The 11,924-nt window shown below is 35.0% G+C and overlaps 1 protein-coding gene across 1 annotated transcript in view; it reads right to left on the bottom strand.

Moving 5' to 3' along the window:
• Positions 1-2,673: 2,673 nt before the first annotated feature.
• The window catches only part of LOC127795799 (nuclear pore complex protein NUP107), a 53,065-nt gene continuing 43,814 nt past the window's right edge, over positions 2,674-11,924 (bottom strand). The window contains exons 21-24 of the mRNA XM_052327707.1: positions 6,664-6,805; positions 5,364-5,524; positions 5,074-5,190; positions 2,674-2,960 (exon numbers count right to left, since the gene is read on the bottom strand). Of these exons, the coding sequence (XP_052183667.1) occupies positions 2,892-2,960; positions 5,074-5,190; positions 5,364-5,524; positions 6,664-6,805 (489 nt within the window). The 3' untranslated portion in view covers positions 2,674-2,891. The remainder of the gene's footprint in view (positions 2,961-5,073; positions 5,191-5,363; positions 5,525-6,663; positions 6,806-11,924) is intronic.

The following is an 11,924-nucleotide window of genomic DNA, read 5'->3' as shown; positions in this document are numbered from 1 at the left end:
ATAATTCATTTCATCAATTTTTAAATTATTTTATTTAATTTTATATTTTATTATCTATTATGAAAATATGTTTTGACCATTTTTAATTATCTAAGTGGAATTATTGTAATTCTAACAATTATTATTTATACTTTTCAACTCTTTTTAAATTTATTTTTGAACATAAATTTAGAAAATAAAATATTATTTTTTATTTTAATTTTAATTTTTGTGAGAATTCATATTAATAATAAAATATTATTTTAATCACAAATTTGGTAATAAGGATATTTTGATAAAAAAAAACCCTTATCTTGATGTTTATCATATATATTAATAAACACATAGAAAGAAAAAGTACAGTTACTAATGGATTCTAAAAAATTTAACAAATAGTCTGATAGAAATCTTGAAATGCTTATCGACCTTATCTTAATCATTTCATATCTTGGTTCGGAAAGTATCTCAATCTTATTTTAATACCACCTTATCTTACTTATTTTAACAAACGCTCCCTTAATGTATTAAGGTTGTATGACATAATTTTTAAATTTTTTTTTAGATTTTTTTTTTTAATATTTTTTGAGTTTAACTTTCATTTTCATTAAAAAAAATAAAATCTTTGTGTTATTCCGTAACTTTGTTTTAAAGATACTAGAAAAGCAGTTAACATGACTTTTAAAGAGATTTTTTCGGAGTCGCTAATGAATTGCTAAAAAGTAACACGTGACTCAATTTTTGGAATTGTCTAAAATTGTCGAAGGACAATAATCTTGACGCTAGAATTGAATAAATTTATCAAAATTTTATTAATATTAATATGACGTTATCAACAACCTTTTAAAAGTGTCTAATTAAATTTAGTCATTTTTTTAATTTTAGTTTCTAAAAACAAATATAAATATTCTTAGAAATTATATTTCAAACTTCAAAGCATGAGTTTGAGTTTAAACTTTAAATAATTTGATTTTTATTTATTATAGTATAAATGGGAAAAATTCCATATAATATTTTATTTAAATCATTATATCTCTAATTATTCTATTAAATAATAGAATAAATAATAAGAGTCACTAGCCTTTATTTTATTTAATTTAGTAAAATTCATTAATATTCTATGGTAACTAGTTTATTTATTTAGGATGTGTTTGATTGCATTGTCTAGAATTTAATTCTATGTAATGATTATCTAAAAAATAAAAATCACCCCATCCCCTTGTAAAATAAATTTCATAGAAAGAAGTTTTAAATGTTTGTATCATGCACATATTTTCTATAAAAAAGTAAAAAGTGTTTGATTGTTTTCATAAAAAATATGTAATAATTATACATGATTAGACATTTTCTATGACAAATATGGGTAATCAAACACACCCTTATGATATTTGAATAATAAAAATATATATACTTTTTCAAGTACACACTTTATATCAAAATGACATTTGATTTGAACAATTTTAGTAATATTTATTTTGAGATTAATATTAAAATTTTACTATTTTGCAAAAAAATTAGTTACTATTATCAAGATAAATAATAAATTTAAATTTATAGCTATCAAAAGTATTTATCTTTAACCTTTAATCTCTAGGAGATTTGTAAAATAAAAAATAGTTAAAGATATAAAATGTCTCATGTGCGATCTTTCCAATAGTTAAATTAGTCTTAATTGAAAAAGAGAAACGTATTCAGATAACTTGTATAGTAATTTTTATATATTTCGATCTAATTGATCATTTTCTATTCATAAAGGTTGATTGTCAACAGATAGGAGAATATATCTTTTAGAATTATCTATTCTAAATTTTCAAACAAAGATCTCGAACGTGATTGACAACTTATAATTTGAAAGGTCCCCCAAAAAATTATTTCTAAGAACCAAAAAAGTCCTCTAGAGGTTATTTTGTCAAGAAGATCTCTCAACTTTATAGTAGCGTGTTTGATAACTAAAAATTCCATAAAAAATGTTACATCTAAGGAATTAAATTTCATTTATCTTATTTGACACACTTATTTTCTATGAAATTGAATTCTATAATACAATCCTTTAAAGCATCTTTTAACCTGTTTTCCATAAAAAATTCCACCCAGGGGAGATAATTTTTGTTTTTTATGTAAATTAAAAAATATTTTATTTTTCAACAAAATGCTATCAAATGCACCTAAGCTTCTTTCTCTTGGGCATGTCTTGCAATTGACCCTACTTTCTTGGACACATCATAAACAGATACACAAAATATTGTTATATATTCTCATGTTTGTCTTCTTTTGTTACATAGATATTTTTACGTAAAAATAAGATTAAAAGTATTGTTTTACATGTATGTTATATATTCTTAAGCAAAAATAATTTTCAAATAATATTTTAAAATTTCCTCTCTATACATATATCCTGTAAATAAAGAAAAACTAGTATTTATGTTTACTGAATTAATTAACTTTCAATAGTTTTTGGAAGTATTTTAAAGATGTAAGCATTATGCATGCCAAATAACATTGATATTTTGCTAATAAATTGTCCTTAAGATGTATATTGTAAATATGTAATATAGCATAATGACATCTAAAATAATAACTTAGCATTTAATAGTTTATACCCTGCATTACTAATATTTTAATAATAAAATATAAATTAACTATCTGAAATAGGAAGAGCTGGGCTGGTTTGCAGGCCAGAATGAGGGGATCCAGAGATGAACACTGAGGAAATTGTTTCAATTTAACCAGTCAAGAAAGAATCAAAGAAGAAAATGTACAAGAAAGGGTGGGCTCTCCCAGAAACCATCCTGGCTAGAACAAAACCTGGAGTGCCAAATGATAGAACTTAATTAATCAATCCATTCCATGATCTGTACCAGCATAGCACACCTACATAAACAATGCATCAGTAGCTCATATTTACACTCTAGAAATCAAGAAGCAAGTCCCTCTTGAAACTCCATTTCGCGTATTGAGTATTCTCTCTCTGACAGTAAAAATTCCTGGTCAGAAGAAGAAGCAATCTATCAAGATCAAATCTAATTATGATTGCACTAACCAAAATGGTCAAAGCTACAAGATAGATGGTATTTCAGATATAGAATGACTCCTAGAAGTTAGAATCATGAAATCAAAGATCTTGTTAGGTTTCAGGAAAAGAGTATATTATAGTAACCGGCCTTGAGGTGCCTAATTACAGAGACCTTCCCTCCTTTTTGACAAATGACCATTTTACCCTTGTCTTTTCTCTCTCCTCTCTAATTTAAAAATAAAAGAAAAACACCGGTAGCAGCTGACGATATGGGCTGCCACCAATGTCATCACTGGCTGAACCCCAATAGCTGTTGCCGTTCAGTCCCACCCCCCCACGGCCAAAACAAAACAAAAAAATGATTGCTAGGGCTCAATGCAAACCCCAACTGTCACAGTGGCAGAGCCCATGAGAGGGAGGGAGAGTGATAGCTGGGTTTCTGGCCACCACCAATTTTCCTTTTTTTTTTTGTGAGATGGGAGAAATGGCTAGGGTCTGTCTACTTGCTGCAACCCAAACCCAGTGATGTTGGGTTCAATTTGCACCCAGCGAGTTTTTGTAGGGTGTGTGCGTGTGTGTGGGGGGGGGGAGGATATATATATATATATGGGAGGGCATTTGTGGTCATTGCTTAAGGGAAGGGAGTTAATTGTACCTAGTTTTGAATCTAAAGGGTACCAAGTGCAATTCCCAAAATAGAGAGGAGGTCCCTTGACTTAGGCCTTATCTTAGCAGTGGTTAGTTTATTTTATTAAAAAAAAAAAACACTAAACAATTATCATACTTATAATTTACTGAAGTAATCAACACAAAGCCTAAAAAGTCACCGCCAACATAAAACATGTGCTAGGAATAGATATGACCCAGAAAGTTGCTTGGGTCAAGGATTGAGTCTTCTTAAAGATGAATTGAAGAGGAAATGTCACCAAGCCACCACCATGCAAACTAAAATCAGATCCATACTTTATCATCCAAATGATCTTACATGCCATTTGAGGGGAATCAATGTTATTGAAAATCCCCTATGCAGGTCCTTGTCACGGCTATGGCTACTTTTTACATTTAATTTCAGTCTTATTTCTGTTTGTTCCATTATGCTCTGCTGTATTTCCTTATTGCATTATATTCTAGCTAACAGATTCTGTTAGCTGTAGAAGGCCACGTGTAAGGCCTTAGGAAAAGACAAAACATTCTGTTGTAACCGCTGGGAAGGGAAGGACCTGTTGCATACACTTCCACACCAAGCGCCTATATGTACTCCTCCCATTCCACGGAAGAAGGCATGAAAAGATTGAATACAAACTATTCTGTTTCTCTCCCATCTCTCTCTCTCTCTCTACCTCTGTTCTTTCTACCTTCCTGCCCAATTCTTCCTGTTATTTCCCTTCTAAATCACCGAGCCCAGGGTAGCACAATGTCACCATTGTCTAGGACAGTGACAGTCCTCACTGTTCTCGTGCCCCTATCAGATCCTGATCCCTCTCAACCCAATTAAGCCTATCTAAACTTTTTCCCCCCTCTTTGTTATCATTATGTTTAAGCAGGAAGATTTTATTATTACATTTCCTACCAAAGTACCATTGTTTACAGCAGGTCCAAACAGAATAAAAATGTGGCTGAATGAATTCAACAGGCCAAGAAAAAGAAGTGATATTAAATGTTCAAGGATTGCTGTACGTTGGGAAAATTAGAAAGCCAAAGGAACGTCACTTAATTTGGACATCTCCATCTCCCTCAAGTCTACTCTCTCATTCATTTATATGCTTCATGAGCACCCTCCTGTCCAAAATTATGCAGAAGATGATTTGGCTTTTGTCATTTAATTGAAAACCTGAAGATTTTTTTTTTTTTTGGGTGGGGGTGTTGCTCTCATCTTCCAGACCATATGGTATTCCTTCATCCCAATTGTGTCCCTCTCCCTCTTTCTACAATCATACTCAAAACAACAAAGCTCTACTCCAACTTTTCTCCCTTTTCAAAATGAAATATAAAACTTTGAGCAAGATAGGAGCTTCTTGGCCACCCCAAGCTAAGACTCATTATTTTCTTGCATGAAATTTCAAGTTACTTGATAATTAGCATACCTGTAATTGCTGTTGGCTAAACAAATGGAGAAACCCAGTTTCAGGAGAAGCAATAAGTTCAATCAACTGATCATGGCAATCAGGTGGATTGCCCGACTCCATGAGAGAAATGGAAACCTGCATAGGCAATGAGGAATAAAAAACTAAGAACTACTATATGCAGATCCTTTGTTTCTAACAAATTTCCTTGTGCTAGCAAAGAAAATCAAAAAATCCTTTTTAGAGAATATTAGATAAGTGAAAATGTCAAATAACCACACAATAGGAATCCCTTATTCCAGGTAAGTTACCTGCATGCATCTAAGAATAACTTCTGGAATGCAACACCTGCGACAAAGGCCTCGCACTATATATGTAGCTGGGCCTTCCAGGGAACCATCTTCGTTTGAATACCAAGCATCTAGTCGTAAGATCTCCATGGTTACTCCAGCTTGGAATCGAGCCAGCTCTCCTGCATGCATAAAGCATACTATACCTGAATACCAATGGTGCTTTAAAAATACCAGCTCCTGTCCAAACTCTTGATCACAAGTCTACGTCTGTGTTTAGGAACTCTCATGTAGGATGGGACATGTGGGTGATGTGATGTCAAAACAAACCTTAGTAATTACCCATGAGATGCCATTAGTAAATTTAATCAACAAGCACACATATGCTTGAAAAACTATATTGTGCCATTGTTCAAGATAAGGAACTGAAATTTCTAGGTCACTGGCCACAATTGTTGAAAGGAAAGTTAACCATAGAACTGAGGGTTAGCATTTGCACTTGTGGTTGCACCCCCTCAACAGTTCTTAACATTAATATTTTACTAATAATATAAATCAAAGGTATGATGGCTATTCTCCACTTTTTTCAGGAATGTGCAGAAGGACCAAGATGCTCCTATTTTAAAGGCAAAACAATCTTTGACATGTCTTCCACCATCTTACCATTTAGCGACTTTTTGAAAAATTCTAAACAACGCATCCACCTGGCATCATTTAATTTGAAACCAGATATCTGTACAATTAACGAAAATATCCTTGTGCGCTAATAGCATATTAAGTAAATGAACTTTATAAATGGAATCATTAAATTAAATAGGAGATAGCCACCAGCTCCAGTTAACAGCTTTAGTTTTCAAAACAATTAAGTCAAAAATCTTAAAATTGCTTCAGAAGTTGACAGCTATTTCAATAATGCTCCATCCAGATGATAAGTTCACGGGAATAAGGACGAAAATTCAATTCCATGGGACATCCAAAGTCCTGAACAAGGCTTATTTTATGACGACATAAACAATCATTTTTTTTCAACATCTACAAAGACTACTCAAATAAAATAAAACATAAATATTATGGAATAAATGATGGTACAGCAAATTATTGGAGGACAAAGGCCATCCTCAAATATGGTTTTGTGTCCCAATCAATGCGTGGTATGGATCAGGTGTCAAGTTCTTATGTCAGGTAACACATAAAAATATGAGAATATCAAAGGAAAGCACAGAACCATTCTTCATTCTTAAGATTTCATGAAGGATAAAAAATTACAAGAACAAGTAGTTAAAATAATCTTCATAGGAAGTGAATGTCAACCGTGCCTTACCTTTAAACCCAGCTGCCATCACAGAAGCAAGAATACCACCATCATTAAGTTCATGGGCTCCAAGCCCATCACCATCCTTTGCCAAGCAGCGAAGAACAACCTCAATGCACTGGTTATCTCTTGCTGAGATAGACACACTCACCTTCCATCCAGGAAAAAGGTCAGAGAGAGAAAGACACACACCCAATGAACCCAGCCCTCTACAGTCACACAGAATAAGAGAACTAGAAGAACCCATGTTTTGGAAACTGGTTTCTTAAGAATTATCTCACATATACATGATGGAGTGGACAAGAAACCTATCTACAAAAGCTCATGCTATAAGAAAAATGTTATGTATAACATGAGTCTGCACTCTATCGTTTTTCCATTTGACAAATTGCAAATCCTCTGGTTTGAAAAGAAATCAAAATTCTGCATTTTCAGATGATGTGGTAAGATTTGAAGATTGAGTTATTCTTCCCCTCCCCCCCCCCCCCCCCCCCCCCCCAAAAAAAAAAAAAAAAAAAAAAATCAAATAAATCTGATCAATTGTTCAAAAAGACAGAGATCATTGAGAATGTTACTCAGAATGAAGGCAGGACAATTCAAGCTAAAAGAAAGACTTTGTGTATTGTAAAACATATCTAAAGCTAAAAGAAAGATTTTATAAAACAATTATAAGACCAATTCTATTATATGACACGGAATGTTAGTTAAGTACCAACATGTAAAAAATATAAGCGTAAAATAGTTGAGGATGTTACAGTGGTGGATGTGCAACCATATAAGATAAGACAAAATTAGAAATAAAATTATTTGTAATAAGGTTGGAATGACACCTATTAAAAATAAAATGCACATGACACATTTAAGATAGTTTGGACATGTAAGACCAAGACTAATAGACACACTTATGTAGAAAGTGGATGGAATAACAAAAAATGCAATAAAAGAGATAGAGGAAAGACTGGGTGAAAAACTCTTATGTAGACCAGGAACAAAATGGCCTTCTAGAAAATATGAAAATAGATAGAAATGACTGTTGAGCTAGAACCATAAAATTGACTCCACATGGTGGGATTAAGGCATTTTTTGTTGTTGGTGGTTGTGGTGTAAGTGGTCAAATTTGTTATTCAAAATCTCTAGTCCTATGAGAGTTGACATGTTTCTTTTTCTTTTTGTCTAACTTAAAATGTTTCCTTTTCATTTTCCAAGAAATGAATTAGTTAAATTAGAGTTTTCCTTATTCATAACCAAAAATTCAAGATTAGTTTTCTTTTCTCCTCCTGTTTTGGGATATATAACTTCCCCTATGGATTGTTATTTACAGCCAATCCTAAGCCCAAATAAAAGGAGAATGTTTGTGCTAGCTACCCAACAGCCAGCATAAAACCTATTCAGATCAAACATCATGAATTCTAGACAAATGAGCAAATGACCGGGATTTAACCGCCCCTTTTTTTTTATGACCCAAGTGTTTGGGCTTCGCCCGCCTAGTCCTGGAGGAGACTAACCTTCTCCCTTGATTTAGTCTCCGGGTCAATTGGATGCGATCGCAAGTTTATACACTCCCAAGCGGACACGCAATTAGTCCCCACCAAATGAGGGTATTTTTGCCTCTACCAAGAGTTGATCCCCTGCCACTTGCAAGGAAACTTGGGAGCTTTACCACTTGCAACAAGCCCTAAGGGCAACAGATTTAACCCTTTTATTAACATGTTGCATTGCCTAAGTGCAGTGAAAAATGAGCTAGGAGTATTGCATCAACACCTAAATGTAGGGCTAAATCTACAAGGAATAACACATTTCCATGGACGAATGTGAGTAAAGAAGTTAGTCCAAGATTATAGATTAAGGATTAGAACCTGGAATGCCAGGACTAAACCCTACATCTATGGAAGTAGTAGATGTGATGATTACGAGAAAAATTAATATTGTGCCTCCAAGAAACAAGATGGATTGGAGAAAAGGCTAAAATGTTGACAAAATATGAATATAAACTTTCATAAGGATTGGGCAAAGAATGGAGTGAGAATTATTACAAATAAGGATTTAAAGGATCAGACCGTGAATGGTGAAAAGAATGGGAGATAGGTTATTGCAACTAATGTTGTTCTACGAAAGGAGACTATGAATATTGTTAGTATATAAACACCAAAAGTTGGGTTAGGAGAGGAGATAAAGACAAATTTTGGAAAGATTTAGAGGAGTTGCTACAAGGAATACCTAGAGGAGAGAATATTATTATAGGAGGTGACTTAAAATGGTCATGTGGGTAAAGAAGGGAATGGGTATAGAAATGTACATGGAGGTTCTGAATTTGGAGAAAGAAATTGTGAAAACTTAAGTTATTTTGATTTTGCCACAGCCTATGAGCCTATCATAGCCAACACTAGGTTTAAGAAGCAAGATGAACACTCGATCACATGTAAAAATGTTTTATCAACTAACCAAATAGACCACTTTCTTATGATACAAGAGGATCGCTACTTGTAAAGTTATACCAAGAGAACCCTTGACCACTCAACATACACTTATGATCATTGACATCCAAAACAAAAATAGAAGAAAAATTATATAGATTGAAGCCCAAGAATCAAATAGTGGGATTTTAAAGGTGAAAAACAAACTATTTTCAAGGAAAAGTGTGTGTAGAAAAAGAGATTGAATTGCAGAAGGAGAGGCTAACCAAATGTAGATTGGCGCTTGTGCTCTCGTATGCTGTGTGGTGTGGGTTGTTCCATTTCCCCATTTCTCCTTTAGCAAAAGAACATGGCCTGGTGCCAATCCCACATCAGCGGTAGAGCGGAGTTTAACTCAATGGGTAGGTGGTCACAGGACCCCCTCCTAGTCATCAATTGCCTAGGTGTGGTGTTCAGGTGGATCCTGTTTTCCCCCGTGAGGTAGTTTTTGTGCTCTTGTATGTCGTGTGGGTTGTTCCATTTCTCGTTTCTCCTTTAACAACAGAATTGGCCTGGTGCCAATCCCACATCGGTGGTAGAGCAGAGGTTACTTCAGTGGATAAAGGGCCACAAGACCCCTCCTAGTCAACAATTGCATGGGTTTGATGGTTGAGTCGGTCCTGCTTTCCCTTCTAAAGTGGCTCATGCGCTCTTATAGCCAGTGTGGGTCTCCTTTAGCAAAAGAAAAGGAAACTACTATTTGAAATATGACAAAAATGATTCAAAGAGAATCAAAGGGAAAACTCCCAAATCAAAAAGAGGCTTGGTGGTGGAATGAAGAGATACAAGAAAAAAAAAATTAAAACTAAGAAATATCTTGGATCAATCATTGAAAAAGATAGGAAGATTTATGGTGATGTTACCTATTAGAATTATTAGTATAAGTGTACATATTTTATGTGAGTTTTATTTGTAATTATTAGGCCTTATAATTAGCCCTAGGTTAAGTCTCATTATGCCTATTATACATAACAAGCTAAGAGAGGCCAATCTCTTAGATTTTTCTCTCCAAATTATTCTCTCACATGGTATCAAAGCCATCGGTGAGAAAACCCTAAAAATCCTCTTTTTCCTCTCTCCTCGCCGCCCCTATCAAGGCCCAACGTTCACTATCCGGCCATCATTTGTCAGCACCACCACTGCCGCCACAGTGTTCACCGTCGTCAAATTGGCCGACCACCGAAGACCCATCGTCGTCAGAGTCCTCACACGCCATCGGAATTTTCTAGCCAAAGTCCTTATGCGTCGGCACGTGGGAATGCGTTCCCACGTGCATCGTCGAAATATTGTCATCTTCTCACCAGAACCTCAACGAAGCCTCCTGAACCCGTCCCCGGTGTCTGTTTTCCTGATCTATGTGTATCAATTACCCAACAGCTTTTAAACACCGAATTTTCAATCTATTCGCATGAACTCCACCGTGTCGTCCTTGAGTGATGCCAACTCTACTCTTGGTGCCGCATTTGCATCTTAACCGTTCACCCTTTCCAACATAGGGACCCTTGTTATCACCTCTGACAAGTTGATAGTGTTTGCCAACTATCTCTCATGGGCAGCCTCTGTCAAGATGTGGTTCAAGGGGCAGGGACAAGTAGACCATCTCACCAAGAAGGCAGAGGATGTCGATGCAGCCAACAAGGCTAAATGGGAACAGCTTGATGCTCAGTTATATAATATTTTATGAAATTCTAATGATATGGAATTCTATTGATCGATCTATTTTGCAGCTCTTTCGGCTGTTGGAAACTTGTTATGTGGTTTTGGAAAAAACTCGCTAAATGTTATACCAACGACATTCAGCGTCTCTATACAGTTACCCACTCTATCAAGAACATCCAGCAAGATCAATCTATGGAATCCTATCTAGGCCAGATGCGTTCTCTCATGCAAGAGTTTAAAGCTTTTCTTCCATACGCTACTTCCAAAGCCACTCATTATCCTCAACGGGAAAAACTGTTCATGGTCCTTACTTTATTTGGTCTCAAGCCTTAGTTTGAGACTATCTGCCATCAAATCTTGACTAAGTCTACTAACCTTATTATGAAAGATACATACAAAAGATTGGTTAATATGGCTAGCATTTCTTCCTCTACTAGTGCTTCGCAAGTACCCCTCCCGAGGCCTCTACTCTAATGTCTCAGACTTCAGGTGGTAATCAGGGCCGGTCTGGTAGCCACTCTCGCCCTCAGTGCAACTTTTGCAAAAAAAAGGGGCATGAGAAAGACAAGTGTTGGAAGAAGCATGGTAGACCAGCTGCCCCTCTTGCATATCAAACATGCCAGGCGACTCAAGTTGCACAGAGTGACCCTAGTCCAGCATTGGGCCCTCTGACGGTAACCCTGTCTGCTACTGGCTATGAGGCTTTCTTGAAATTCCAAGAATCTCAGCAATCCACCGATAATCCCATGGCTTGTGTTACTCAAAGCTAGGGGTGTTCGCGGTGCGGTTTGGCCGGTCTGAATCATTTTTAGCACGCCAAACCGCTAGTGCGGTTTTTCAACCAAACCAGACCGCGGTCTGGTTTGGGTTCGGCCAAACCGCACCAAACCAGACCGTATTTGCGGTTTGGTTTGGTGCGGTTTACCTCGGTTTGAAATGCTATTTAAAATCACTAAAAAAGATATTTAAAAATGGTAAATAAAGACACAAATATTGGTAAATAAAGACAATTAAATGTAAATAAATAGGAGCAAAAAAAAAAGACAAAATAGTGTAAAAAATAAATAGGATGGGCTGCCAATTATTAGATTTTTATAATAATATTTTTTTTATAATTTTTTTTATTATTTTCTTGGGCGGTTCGGTTTAAAACCGAAC

The sequence above is a fragment of the Diospyros lotus genome, chromosome 2 (genome assembly GCF_014633365.1).
Source record: "Diospyros lotus cultivar Yz01 chromosome 2, ASM1463336v1, whole genome shotgun sequence".
In the NCBI taxonomy this organism is placed as follows: domain Eukaryota; kingdom Viridiplantae; phylum Streptophyta; class Magnoliopsida; order Ericales; family Ebenaceae; genus Diospyros; species Diospyros lotus.
This window is presented reverse-complemented; position numbering and strand designations above follow the sequence as displayed.